This window comes from Entelurus aequoreus, linkage group LG01 (genome assembly GCF_033978785.1).
Source record: "Entelurus aequoreus isolate RoL-2023_Sb linkage group LG01, RoL_Eaeq_v1.1, whole genome shotgun sequence".
NCBI lineage: Eukaryota > Metazoa > Chordata > Actinopteri > Syngnathiformes > Syngnathidae > Entelurus > Entelurus aequoreus.
This window is the reverse complement of record NC_084731.1, coordinates 25,029,189-25,043,934: the sequence shown is the minus strand read 5'-3', so window position 1 is coordinate 25,043,934 and position 14,746 is coordinate 25,029,189. Positions and strand designations below refer to the sequence as shown.

At 38.8% G+C, this 14,746-nt stretch overlaps 1 protein-coding gene and 1 long non-coding RNA gene across 5 annotated transcripts in view; one reads left to right on the top strand and one right to left on the bottom strand.

The window, feature by feature from the left end:
* Positions 1 to 13,743, top strand: part of mst1rb (macrophage stimulating 1 receptor b) — a 48,198-nt gene extending 34,455 nt beyond the window's left edge. For 2 of the 3 annotated variants that reach the window (XM_062046083.1, XM_062046082.1), the window contains exons 16-21: positions 3,943 to 4,026; positions 4,100 to 4,281; positions 4,360 to 4,469; positions 4,534 to 4,699; positions 7,094 to 7,230; positions 10,829 to 13,743. In XM_062046083.1, coding sequence (XP_061902067.1) covers positions 3,943 to 4,026; positions 4,100 to 4,281; positions 4,360 to 4,469; positions 4,534 to 4,699; positions 7,094 to 7,230; positions 10,829 to 11,060 — 911 coding nt within the window. In that variant the 3' untranslated portion in view covers positions 11,061 to 13,743. Of the gene's footprint in view, positions 1 to 3,942; positions 4,027 to 4,099; positions 4,284 to 4,359; positions 4,470 to 4,533; positions 4,700 to 7,093; positions 7,231 to 10,828 lie in introns of those variants that run through there. The other variant, XM_062046084.1, reaches the window with a different exon arrangement.
* LOC133649547 (uncharacterized) overlaps positions 10,567 to 14,746 on the bottom strand; it is a 47,768-nt gene continuing 43,588 nt past the window's right edge. For both annotated transcript variants that reach the window (XR_009826086.1, XR_009826087.1), the window contains exons 4-5: positions 11,000 to 11,158; positions 10,567 to 10,922 (exon numbers count right to left, since the gene is read on the bottom strand). This is a non-coding gene — a long non-coding RNA (uncharacterized LOC133649547). The remainder of the gene's footprint in view (positions 10,923 to 10,999; positions 11,159 to 14,746) is intronic.

The following is a 14,746-nucleotide window of genomic DNA, read 5'->3' as shown; positions in this document are numbered from 1 at the left end:
CACCTAGTGTGTGTGTGACTATCAGTGGTACTTTAACTTTATATTACTTCATGGAACTATTGTAATTGTTAGTAGTATGTATTATTTAAAAGGCAGTTTCTCTTTTTAAAAGGCATGTTAAAATTGGGATGTTTTGGGGTGGCAAGCATCAATTAAATCGATTTCAATGAGTTTCAACGGGAGATGTTGATTTAAGATAAAGGTGTTTTGAGTTAAGAGCTCCGTCACAGAGGTACTATTATCTTTTAACGACTTTTAGCGGGTAATCCATGCTTTTATTTCATCACGTTTGGACTACTGCAACTCCCTCTACGTTGGAATGAACCAGGCCTCAATCGCTCTATTGCATTTAGTCCAAAATGCTGCTGCTTGCCTTTTAACTAGCACTAATAAACATGAACACATTACCCCCATTTTAGCATCCCTTCACTGGCTCCGAGTTCATTTTAGAATTTATTTTAAAATATTGTAGTTTGTTTTCAAATCTCTTAACGGATTAGCTCCACAATATTTGTCAGAACTTTTAAAAATGTACACCCCCACAAGGTCTCTGAGGTCAGCTGATCAGTTTATTCTTGTCGTCCCTAAAACCCGATTAAAATCAAGAGGTGATTGTGCATTTTCTGCTGTGGCTCCAAAACTTTTGAACAATATCCCTGTTAAGGCTGCAGCTAACGATTATTTTTCTATTGATTAATCTATAGATTATTTTTTCGATCAATCGGTTAATCTATAGATTATTTTTTTCGATTAATCTATAGATTATTTTTCCTTTTACCGATTATTTTTTATTTTATTTTATTTAAAATGAAGATGAAAAAATAAATGTAGGCCAGTTTTTTCAAAAGGCATGGCTTTTATTTACAAGAAAAAAAAGTATGGCCACTCAATCAACATTGACAACAACATGACAAAATATTCTGTAACAATGTAAACATTTAAAACTTTTAACATTTAACGAAATTAAAAGTAGCTTATTTGCTTTTTAATGTGCAAATATAAAAGTAAACATCCATTGCAAATATTAATATTCTGCAATAGTATAAGCATTTCAAAAGTAAAAGTATTGCTTATTTTGCTTTAAAATGTGAAAAAATAAAGATAAACATCCAATACAAAAAAGTGCAAAACGAAATATTCTGTAACAACAGTGTAAACATTTCAACAAAAGTGAAAGTATTGCTTATTTGCTAAAATGTGGAAAAATAAAGATAAACATCCAATACAAAAAAGTGCCAATCTAAATATTCTGGAGCACTGTAAACATTAAGTATTGCTTTTAAAATGTGCAAAATAAACATCCAGTCCAACACAGTACATAATAACCAATTCTACTCATTCCAGTGAGTGACTAACGGTTGTAATGAAGAAAGGTTAGCATGTCTACATGCTCTGGTTCTTTTCTTGTTTACAATATTTCCAGCAGCTGAAAATAGGCGCTCAGAAGGGGTCGATGTAGCTGGAACTGAGAGGTAATTAGCCTTCACCTCAAGCCAGGACTGCGAGCGAGCTGAGCTGCAGTTTAAGTTTCTAGAAGGTCAACGGGCTCATAGTGATGTTACTAGTAGTTGACTGGGAGGTGTTTATTATCATTTGGGGAGAGTCCCCAGCCTGATGCTCACCTGCTAAACACCTATCTGCTCGACGCTGAAGTGCTGACGACATGCGCTCTGAATACGCACTGCTGATTGGCTGTTCACGATCTGAATACGCACTGCTGATTGGCTGTTAGCGCTTTCTGTGTACCAATCAGATGGACCTCGACTTAAACAAGTTGAAAAACTTATTCGGGTGTTACCATTTAGTGGTCAATTGTACGGAATATGTACTTCACTGTGCAACCTACTAATAAAAGTCTCAATCAATCAATCAAAAAAGATGGTTGTGTGGGTGGGACAATGCTGCATGCTGAGACAGAGGCAGAAGGAGCAAAGCAGTAGGGATGGGCGATACCACACTTTTAGGATTCGATACGATACCGATACTTTTTCTTGCATTTTCATCGATACCGATACCATTAAATTCTTATTGGCAATTTTTGTCAGTCAAAAATATTATTACTATTGTTATTATTTAAGACATATCACAAGACAAATACAGACCATTTATACCACATTTATTATGGTCAATATATAATACAAGTCAAATTAAAATAAATAACATAAATATGAAAAATAAATTAAATATAAACAAAAATATACACATTTTCACTTTTCTTATTTCTCAAAAAAAAAGTCGTAGTAGAAAAAGCTTAAAAAAACAATTATTCATAACAATGTCATTATGTTTCAAACCTCTTTGTGGAAGTAAACTTATAACACTTCTCTGAAGCAAAGTCAATAATTTCCTTATCACAATAAACTAGGATTTCCTTGTCCTATAAACCTGCATACGAAAGACAGTTCCCTGAGAAAATGAACTTGGAAAAATTATCTACAAAAATGTCTGACACCATCACACCTTTAGTGTACTCGAGATATGTCGTCACACGTCACACTTTACTGAAGTCTCAGATTGCTGTTCAGGAAAAGTAACAACGCTGTCGGCTGGCTGTGTGTGTGTTGCACGTTGACGACGCTCATTCGCTGTCTCCTGTCACGTGACTGGGCCAGCTCTATACTCTGCCAGGTACAGGGGTGTCCCAGCACATAGTAAGTTAAGTAAGTCATCAAAAACATCTGAAAGTGATGCTTGCACCCCCCACACGCCGTTTTTTGGTTTATATCGATACTTTTTTCAGAAAAGTGATGCCAAATGAGTAGCGTGTGAGTATCGATATATCGATACCACAGGATCGATACGCACATCCCTACAAAGCAGCTTGTTAAGACTTTAGCTTTAGCTTAGAAACTCGTTCGGTACACCCCCGTACCGAGCCGAAAGCCCCGTACCGAAACGGTTCAATACAAAACACGTACCGTTACACCCCTAGCAGATACAAATGACACATTCATGTTTTTGTGTAATGATGACAACGTATGCTCACGCGGACGATTGACTAGTTGATGGTTTTCTTTTCAAATGTTCGTTCATAGCCGTTGTGCTGCTATGATAGGCCATTTCCGCTCCACACAGTGTGCATACAACAACATTATTAGGCCGTGTATTGAAATACTCCCACACTTTTGACGACTTTTGGCGTGCTCTTTCCCCCTCGCTCGCACCGTCTGCTTTGCGCTCCGCCATGACGGTAGTGTGACGTAAATATGCGACGCGTCGACGCACAAAAACGGCGTTGACGTATTTACGTAACCGATGACGTCGACTATGTCGACGCGTCGTTTCAGCCTTAATCCCTGTTACTATTCGAACGGCTCCCTCTTTAATGAGTTTTAAATCATGTCTTAAAACATATTTTTACTCTTTGACTTTTAAACCAGCATGAGAGTTGTGATTTTTAGTCTTATTTTATTTTCTCTGATGTATTTTATGTATTTATTCTTTTATAGTTAAATGTTTTATATTACTGACTCTCCTAGTATGTACAGTATGTCTCAACTACTCAACCTACTCAGTGGCCTAGTGGTTAGAGTGTCCGCCCTGAGATCGGTAGGTTGTGAGTTCAAACCCCGGCCAAGTCATACCAAAGACTATAAAAATGGGATCCATCACCTCCCTGCTTGGCATTCAGTATCAAGGGTTGGAATTGGGGGTTAGATCACCAAAAACTATTCCCGGGCGTGGCCACCGCTGCTGCCCACTGCTCCCCTCACCTCCCAGAGGGTGAACAAGGGGATGGGTCAAATGCAGAGGACAAATTTCACCACACCTAGTGTGTGTGTGACAATCATTGGTACTTTAACTTAACTTTAACTTCTGTGCAGCATTTTGTGAAACTTCTACTGTTTTTTTTAAAAATGTGCTATATAAATAAATTGGATTGGATTGGTATCTGCATTGTAGTTAGTTATGTCACCGTGCCTTTCCCTTTTTCTCCTGCAGGTCATTTCGGAACAGTCTATCACGGCTACTTCACAGACCTTAATAACAGCAGAGAAATACACTGCGCTGTCAAGTCTTTGAATAGTGAGTCACAAGTACTCATGCGTCCTTTACAAGAGTTTTACTGACTGCTACTAAAAACATTGTGTTCCATCAGGAATAACCGATGTTGAGGAGGTAGAGCAGTTTCTAAAAGAAGGTATCATAATGAAGGGTTTCCATCACACCAATGTGCTATCTCTGCTGGGCATCCTTCTGCCTCAAGAAGGTCTCCCTCTGGTGGTTCTGCCTTACATGAAACATGGGGACCTGCGCCATTTCATACGCTGCGAGAAGAGGGTGTGACGATATTCCTTATCTGATGAGCATCATAACTTGTTTTTATTCTGTGTTTTTTTTCATGTGTCTTTTACTCAGAACCCCACTGTAAAGGATCTGATTGGCTTCGGACTGCAGGTTGCCAAGGGGATGGAGTATTTGGCTCAGAAGAAATTTGTCCACAGAGACCTTGCAGCACGTAACTGCATGTGAGTCAGTGAGGCGTGCATATAAAATCCACCTTTTATCCACATTGTGTTTTTTGTCTTTTAGGCTGGATGAGTCATATACAGTCAAAGTGGCAGACTTTGGCATGGCCAGAGATGTTTTTGATAAAGAGTATTACAGTATTCAAGACCACAGAAAGGCTAAACTTCCTGTCAAATGGATGGCGATAGAAAGTCTGCGGACACAGAAGTTTACTTCTAAATCTGATGTGGTAAGCAAAAAAAAAAAGTGTAGATCCTTAGTCATTCAGGTCATGGTAATCCGCAAAAGTTTAATCGAGGCGACTTGTTGAAGATGTTTCACCTTTAACCAAAAAGGCTTCTTCAATTCCAACATTTGTAAGTGTGAAGTTTCCCTATATATTGTGTCTCTGGTGGGTGTGTCCCCTGATAATATGGTTGTTGTTGTCCAGCGTATCTGGTACACGACTGTCCTGCAAACAATAGGTAATTCACCCGTCTGGTGGCCAAACAGCCCGTTAGTGGCCAGTCTTCCCTTGGAATGAGACCATCTTTGGGGTAGAGATGTCAGGACATTATTTTAGGTAGACAATAAGTGATGTTTAGGAAGTGTCTTTTTCATTTGAATATAACTTGAATATGCTCTTTTACAGCATTTGCAAAGCCAAAATAATATAATACATGGTAGGTTTATTTTCATGGTAAATTTATAAAGGAGCACAAATGTATTTTAATAAAATAATAGCTTACTTCGGAACAAGAGAGTGTCCTTTAGATCGCCTACACCAGGGGTGTCTAAACTTTTACCACCGGGAGCGTCATAATGAAAAGATGGCAGGGACCACTTATATTATACTATTTATTACATTGTTTTATTAAGTACAAAGGCTAAAAACATTATATACACACACACAGTACAGGCCAAAAGTTTGGACACACCTTCTCATTCAATGCGTTTTCTTTATTTTCATGACTATTTATTGTCACTGAAGGCAGCAAAACTATGAATGAACACATGTGGAGTTATGTACTTAACAAAAAAAGGTGAAATAACTGAAAACATGTTTTATATTCTAGTTTCTTCAAAAATAGCCACCCTTTTCCCTGACTACTGCTTTGCACACTCTTGGCATTCTCTTGATGAGCTTCAAGCACACCTGTGAAGTGAAAGCCATTTCAGGTGACTACTTCTTGAAGCTCATCGAGAGAATGCCAAGAGTGTGCGAAAAAATTATCAGAGTAAAGGGTGGCTATTTTGAAGGAACTAGATTATAAAACATGTTTTCAGTTATTTCACCTTTTTTTGTTAAGTACATAACTCCACATGTGTTCATTCATAGTTTTGATGCCTTCAGTGACAATCTACAATGTAAATAGTCATGAAAATAAAGAAAACGCATTGAATGAGAAGGTGTGTCCAAACTTTTGGCCTATACTGTGTATATAGAAGGCTGTTAAACGATTAAAATATTTAATTTTGATAATCACATTTTGTTCATAGTTAACTCAAAATAAATTTCGATTAATTGTGTACAGGTATAATTTTTCATCATTAATACACTACCGTTCAAAAGTTTGGGGTAACCCAAACAATTTTGTGGAATAGCCTTCATTTCTAAGAACAAGAATAGACTGTCGAGTTTCAGATGAAAGTTCTCTTTTTCTGGCCATTTTGAGCGTTTAATTGACTCCACAAATGTGATGCTCCAGAAACTCAATCTGCTCAAAGGAAGGTCAGTTTTGTAGCTTCTGTAACGAGCTAAACTGTTTTCAGATGAGCAAACACATTGTACCATTAGAACACTGGAGTGATAGTTGCTGGAAATGGGCCTCTATACACCTATGTAGATATTGCACCAAAAACCAGCCATTTGCAGCTAGAATAGTCATTTACCACATTAGCAATGTATAGAGTGTATTTCTTTAAAGTTAAGACTAGTTTAAAGTTATCTTCATTGAAAAGTACAGTGCTTTTCCTTCAAAAATAAGGACATTTCAATGTGACCCCAAACTTTTGAACGGTAGTGTAAGTGTACCCGAGGCAGATACTTTTTAGGGGGCGCTATCCCAGCTGTAATCTGTGATATTTTTACCAGAATAAATGCTCCTGATACTCTGTACATTACATGTTGTACAAGTTAATGGTCTTCATATTGCTTCATGACAATGTTTTAACCTTCTTTATTAATTAATAAAATATAATATTGAGCCAGCAGCATGGTGACAAAGGGGTTAGTGCGTGTGCCTCACAATATGAAGGTCCTGGGTTCGATCCCCAGGCTCAGGGTCTTTCTGTGTGGAGTTTGCATCTTCTCCCCGTGACTGCGTGGGTTCCCTCCGGCTTCCTCCCACCTCCAAAGACATGCACCTGGGGATAGGTTGATTGGCAGCACTAAATTGACCCATCTCTGTGCCACATTCTGAAAACCAAACAATACAAGAAAGTCTTCTTAAGAACTCTTTATAATTTAATTTAAGGCGCTACAAAACATAAATTTAAAGCAGCGGCGGAATTTCATTTTAGGCATCTGGTTGTTTAGTACAAGTATTAATACCTGATGCTACTGTAGTGTGAATATTTTGTCACCCTGCTGGTACATTATGTACTGACTCTTGGTGTCTGTTCTTGATCCTTCCTGATGCAGTGGTCCTTTGGTGTGCTGATGTGGGAGATGCTGACCAGAGGAGCAAGCCCTTACCCAGAGGTGGACCCATATGACATAACACACTACTTATTGAAGGGCAGAAGGCTCCCCCAGCCTCAGTACTGCCCTGACCCTTTGTAAGTGCTACATTGAAAACATCATACGGTCATAAGACCAGTAGGAATACTGATCAAGGGGAATATCCCTTTTTAGGAATGGCGCCCATCATCCACAATCCTTATGTGTGACAAGAACACAAATGTCTTTCTCTTTTCTGTGTATTCTAGAACTGCAATTTTTGAATTTTTTAAAATTTTGCCTATTATTCACAATCATTATGAGAGACAGAACACGCGTTTTTTTTTTAAGGATTCTAAAGATGATTAAAAAAAACGCTTGTAAATACACACTGCAAGTATATATATATATATATATATATGTACACCGTATTTTTTTGGGGGGGAAATTTATTTGATAAAACCCAACACCAACAATAGACATTTGAAAGGCAATTTAAAATAAATAAAGAATAGTGAACAACAGGCTGAATAAGTGTACGTTATATGAGGCATAAATAACCAACTGAGAACGTGCCTGGTATGTTAACGTAACATATTATGGTAAGAGTCATTCAAATAACTATAACATATAGAACATGCTATATGTTTACTAAACAATATGTCACTCCTAATCGCTAAATCCCATGAAATCTTATACATCTAGTCTCTTACGTTAATGAGCTAAATAATATTATTTGATATTTTACGGTAATGTGTTAATAATTTCACACATAAGTCGCACCCCCGGCCAAACTATGAAAAAAACTGCGACTTATAGTCCGAAAAATACGATATATATATATATGTCGCTACATAATGTCGCTACAGTTTGGTTATTATACAGGTTACGAAACGTAAATTAAGTATTGGTTTTTGGATGCATTTTCAAAATGATTTAGACGCAGAATGGATTGATCTCATTGGCTGCATTGGTAGCCACCTACAACAAGCTCATTATCGCAGATTAGAATACAAAAAAAAAGTTGTCTCCTTGTCTCTCATTAGGATTGTGAACGAAAAAAAGTGCAGTTCGCTTTTAATAAAAAGCAGTATAAGTAAGGCAATGTGTCACGATGCCAGACAAGTAGTTGCTCTTTGTTAACAAAGTCACTATAGCTTAATTAAATGGAACGTTGTTGGCGGGATTTTTTTTATGTTTTCTTCACAGCACTTCATAGGCATAGTAACATTACCTGCATTTTTAGCCGCCTCTTACTAGCACTTTTTCAATATTTAGTAAGGGGAAAACGTGTGTTCTTGTCTCAGAAGGTTTGTGACTGATGAGCAACATTCCTAAATAAGTGCAGTTCCCCTTTTTGTTGCCATTGTTATTAATAATCTTTAATCCCTAAATAATAGTGGAGAAAGTACTTCTGGCACGATGGTGACTCAGCAAAGTAAAAATCTGTAAATTGTCCACCATTTGGTATTTCAGCACAGTTAGAGGTGATGTGTTGGAGTTAATGTTTACACCAGCAACACACACACACACACACACACACACACACACACACACACACACACACACACACACACACACACACACACACACACACACACACACACACACACACACACACACACACACACACACACACACACACACACACACACACACACACACTTAAGAAATGTTACCATTGAACTTGTTTTTGCTGTTTTTAGAAAATACTGTAATGACAAATCCCATTGCATGGCATGGATTACAATAGATGAGCCATTTATACTTTGCATGTTTCACAACCGACTTCAGTTAAGGGTCTATGGAAAGTAGGTGTATATTATTTACAATCTTTGTGAAGCCTGTTTTAAAATTACACTGGGTGTGTTTTGTTTACACAAAGGAACAGACTTCTCTGCAGTGGCAGGCTTTGTGTTTCCCACCTAGGCCTTCAGTGATGTCCTACTTATTAGTCCGACTTTAATGAATACCCCTCAAAATACCATAATTTATGTCACCACATGACCACGGCTGGAGAAATGCTATACAGAAACACACTTGTGCACCACTGGGCATTGAATCACCAACAGTGTACAAAACAGGCTATATTTCAATCAATCATCACATGGTACTGTAAAAAATAAAATAATTGTAAAGAACATATTAAATGTAGAAAAATAAATGGATAAAATATTACAACTTTTTCTTTGTGAGTTAAAAAAGTGAGAACCAATGATTTCTCCGTTGCCCGGGTATGTCTCCGATGCCCCTTCCTGCTTTCCCCAAATTACAACTTGTGATTGGATTCTCACTTGGGAGTGACAAGCGAAAATCCAATCACAGTCACGTTCAACGTAAGGTTACCTAGAAGGGCTTCTGTCAACAACTCGTGATCTGATTGGCTATCGCAACTGTCTATCCGGCTGAATTCATACAGCCCTGGCAACAAGCTGAATTCTAGGGGTGTAACGGTACGTGTATTTGAATTGAACCGTTTCGGTACGGGGGTTCCGGTTCGGTTCGGAGGTGTACCGAACGAGTTTCCACACGGACATATTAAGTAGCGTAACGCAGGTTGTGTAAACAATGCACACCGAGGCACAACACACGGCATGCTAGCAGCTAACGGGCTACGATAGACTGACCATACGTCCTCTTTTCACCGGACATGTCCTCTTTTGCGGAGCTGTCAGGGCGGAGTTTCTTAAATGCCTCAAATGTCCGGCATTTTGAGTTAGGGTTGCGTGTATTTTCAATGTACGTTCAGGGTTAAGAAGGGGTTAAAAAAAAAACAAATTGTGCGCGCAGCAGCATTGGTGAGGGAGGGGCAGAGACAGAGAGAGCGAGAGAGTTATGATAAACGCGCATGCGTCGCCAGGCTCTGCTTTTTATCCATAGATTTATCAGATGTAATTTTTTATTATCTATAGCAGGGGTGTCAAAAGTGTGCTCCGGAGGCCATTTGCGGCCCACAGCTAATGTTTTAAAGTCCCACGGCACATTCCAAAAATACTATTAAAATAAACAAAAACATAACAAAAGTGAAATAAAAAAGCTTAAAGGTGAAATGTAATTTAGAAAAAGTTGCAATGTTGACTAATAAAACAAAGCTGTTTTTTTTCTTCTTTCAAACTGTCATTGCTCAAAACATTGAATCAAAATCAATGTTATTATGAATTATTGACCTATCCAAGGTTCTGAATACTTCACATCAAATATTCCACTAAGAGAAATATTTTTGGTGGAAGATTTTGCAAATTTGGTAAATAAATAACTCAAAAATGTATATTTTGTTGTTTTCTTACTGTACCGAAAATGAACCGAACCGTGACCTCTAAACCGAGGTACGTACCGAACCGACATTTTTGTGTACCGTTACACCCCTACTGAATTCTGATTGGATAAAAGCTCTAACGTAAAAACAAGCAACCCTGGGGCCGAATAAAACATGAAGAGAATATGATGAATACTTTATGGAAAGTAGATTAAAATGAACTTTTATTAATCTATGATCATGATTTATGTTAGGCCAGCAGAGAAGGCCTTGCTGGCCCTAACGGCACACTCTCTCTGACATTATTATTCACAGGTTACACAAAGAATATGAAAGCAAGTGTATTCTTTGTAGCTGCAGTGTTGCGATCTATTTGGGCTTTCTTATCACTCGCTAAGTTGGCAACACTGAGCAGTAAAACGATGCTACCGAAAGACTCAGACTGTCCGTGTTTTTTCCAGGTATAGCATCATGCTCCAGTGCTGGGACCCCGATCCAGAGCTGCGGCCTAACTTTGCCACGCTGGTGTCGGCCGTCACCACCATTCTGTCGGGCCTGGAGGGAGAGCACTACATCAGTCTGAATGTCACGTATGTAAACATGGACCAGCCACGGCCCTACCCAGCTCTTACCGAATCTGCTGATGAATACGACTCGACTGATGTCGAAGACTCGGGCTCAGTCTCGTCCTGATGGAACTAACTAGCATCAGGGCAACACACCCTGTGCGTGTGTGTGTGTGTGAGTGTGTGTGCAGCGTTGTCAAAGGCTTCCACAGCACACCCAAGCACCTGGGGTGAAAAGGCGTCACTTAAGAGTTGATGTGAACTTTAAAACGGTAGCAAATCATGTCTACAAATATATTTATGTTTATTTCTAACATGTTGTCCTCATGTGTAGCGAGTTGTATGGGCCATGTCTCATATTTCAATGTTATAAGCCACATTATTCATTGTTTTGTAGACACATCATATGCGACATGGACTTACCACAACATTTGGTGCATCTCATCTTAATGTTCTGGCGTGTAGCATTGCTTGGTTACAATATTTTTGTTGTCATACCTCAACTTACAAGCCTAATTGGTTCTGTGACAGCGCTCTTTAACTCAAGCACATCATTTTGTATTGATTTGATAGAAAAAAAACAATACAATAGATTGTACTGCAAACAACTATAGTAGTTGTATGAAGTAATATAGTATTAATGTACAGTATTTACCTTGGAGAGTAGTCTCCTACGGTATCTCCTTCCAGCGGATTTTCCGTCAAACACACCACCAGCAGTTTCTCCATATTTTCATGGATAAATGTCTGCCGTTTAGATATTATTTTAACATTCCTGGCTGGCATTAGACTCTGCATTATGCTTCAGTACGGTGCAGACTAGCATCGACAAGTTGGCAACACGCTCAGTTATGTTTTTGATTATTTAGTTTTTAAATTGAATGAATATCCTCTGTTTCGTCTCAGCACGGTCCTTTACCAGGCATGTAAAATGTCTGGGAAAACTCAAAAATCTGCTTTTTTTAACATTAATTTTCGTGTTTTTTTAATGAAATATCCAAAAAAACAAAACGATCCAAACAAAACTTGTTGAACGCTCGCCTCAGCTGCAGGTACTCGCTCTTCCTCTTGTCTAAATGCCACGCAGGACAGGGAGACGATCCGGAGCACCAAAGCAAGCTTGCTAGCTTACCTTCGCTCGCTCTCCACTTTGCTGCTAATCATACTTGGATGATTACAATCCAAACACTGTTAGTATTTATTAGTAGCCAGCGAGAAGGTATATTTTTGACGTGACGGATGTAAACAGAGGTCACAACACCGGAAGTATATTACCCTAGGGGGCGTGGCTACAGGATAGAGTTGCCAAATGGGAAACGTTTTTTGAGTTCTTTGCATGCATGTTATAGAATGTTACATTACATTTTCAATGATAATAATTAGAGATGTCCGATAATATCGGGCTGCCGACATTATCGGCCGATAAATGCTTTAAAATGTAATTTTGGAAATTATCGGTATCTGTTTCAAAAAGTAAAATTGATGACTTTTTAAAATGCCGCTGTGTACACGAACGTGGGGAGAAGTACAGAGCGCCAATAAACCTTAAAGGCACTGCCTTTGCGTGCCGGCCCAATCACATAATATCTACGGCTTTTCACAAGTGAATGCAAGGCATACTTGGTCAACAGCCATACAGGTCACACTGAGGGTGGCCGTATAAACAACTTTAACACTGTTACAAATATGCGGCACACTGTGAACCCACACCAAACAAGAATGACAAACACGTTTCGGGAGAACATCCGCACCGTAACACAACATAAACACAACAGAACAAATACACAGAACCCCTTGCAGCACTAACTCTTCCGGGACGCTACAATATACACTCCCCTTGTTACATTGTTTAATGCATCCAGCGGGGCATCACAACAAAATTAGGCATAATAATGTGTTAATTCCCCGACTGTATATATCGGTATCGGTTGATATCGGAATCGGTAATTAAGTGTTGGACAATATCGGAATATCGGCAAAAAAGCCATTATCGGACATCTCTAATAATAATGTGGGGAATGATCTCCTACAAAACAAAAAAACTCTGTGGTACATTCCATGGGACATGCAAGTGTCAAAAAGACAACCAAAAGAGGTTGGTAGATGAGAATGATTCTAAAGGTAAAATATAGTGTAGAGATGGACCCACTTGCAGGAAATGTAGTCATGATTTTCATAATATTCTTTTGGAGCTCGCGTGGCAGCACTTTATGCTGATAGAAGTTTTTTTTTTCCTTTTTTCCCTCAAATTGTGCTCACGTGCCTGTTCACAATTAGTTGGAAAAACAATGTTATGTTCATTTATAGCTACAAGCTAATGCCACCGAGTAAGACCGGATCAATTGGTTGAATTTATGAGGTTCACTGCGACATTTGCTTGCAACTCACTTGCAACTTAAAGCATAACAAATAGCTGAGGTATGATGCAAGAACATTACACTACAAGCACAATATCAAACATTGTTACAGGCAGCGTTTATGTTCAATCTTATGCAGGTGTATCTTAAATTGTGGCCATGAGGTGTTCAGTGAAATTCCTCCCAGTTTGCAACAGTACCTCACAAATAGCACATCAACAAATTATCCAATATAAGCTGGTTTTGCTTTTCTACACTCGGGGACTTTATGTCCTGATTTGAACTCTTCTGCATGAATTGTCGTGTGTACTTTGTATCACACCTCCAATATGTACCATGTTGTTCCAAAAGCTAAATCTAATGCTGCTTGGATTGACCAAATGTCTTTAAGACAGTGTCGTGAATTAAAATATTTATTTGTTTATAATTTTGTTATTGATGTGATAGGTCCAGCGCCCCCCCGCAACCCCGAAGGGAATAATGAGACATATTTAATGTTATGTGTGGCCGCTAGAGGTCAGCATTGCATTGGCATAGCAGCAGAAAAGAAAACAACACAAATATAGCTTCTTTTTTTTTTTACCTTTTACAAAATAGAAATACAATTTGTTTAATTTTTAATATGCGACCCCTCGGTGGAAGAAAGCCCGACATACGGCATTAAAAACAAACTTGAGGCACAACACTTTCCTTTTTTCTATCCTGCCCATATGTTTTGCCCTTAGGATTTGGCAGAAGGAAACTACTACGTTCCCCCATTAAAAGAGCAGATGAAACAATCGCTGTCGACAACCAATACGTCAATCCCTCCTAAAAATCACCTGAGTCCCTGTGCCAACCACATATCCCTCCAACAAGGAGCACACGCCTCCCACAACAAAGTCAGAAGGAAGTAAACATCCTAGGATTCTGCCATGAATGCGGTGGGGCCTCTTTGATAACCAGAAAGAGACGGAGATGTCAGAATGTGAGCGTGCTTCTGTGTCTCTTCCCTCTGCTACGTTATCTGGGGGCAATAATAAAAAAAATTAAAAAAGTGCACTCGGCTGTGTGAGCGTCTCAAAGCTTCTGAGCCGAGTTCACCATAAGGTCTTAACTATACAGTGGGGGGCCTTTGATGTCTTATCTTATCCACAATAACGTTCCCTCTTTTCTCGCGCCAGTGTGACGAGCTCCCTTAAAATCATCAATCTATGTGAGGAGGCCGTCCGAGTTGAAGTCTGTAAGTGTTGTACTGTAAGTGTTTATAATGGCAGCATTGACTGTTGTCATTAGCCACTGGAAGCGTACCCTGTTAAAGGGCCCCTGTAATACGAACACTTAGGTCAGGGGTCGGCAACCCAAAACGTTGAAAGAGCCATATTGGACATAAAATTAAAATACAAAAATAAAAAAATCTGTCTGGAGCCGCAAAAAATTAAGTCTTAAATGATTCTTAAAATGAAAGCAACACATG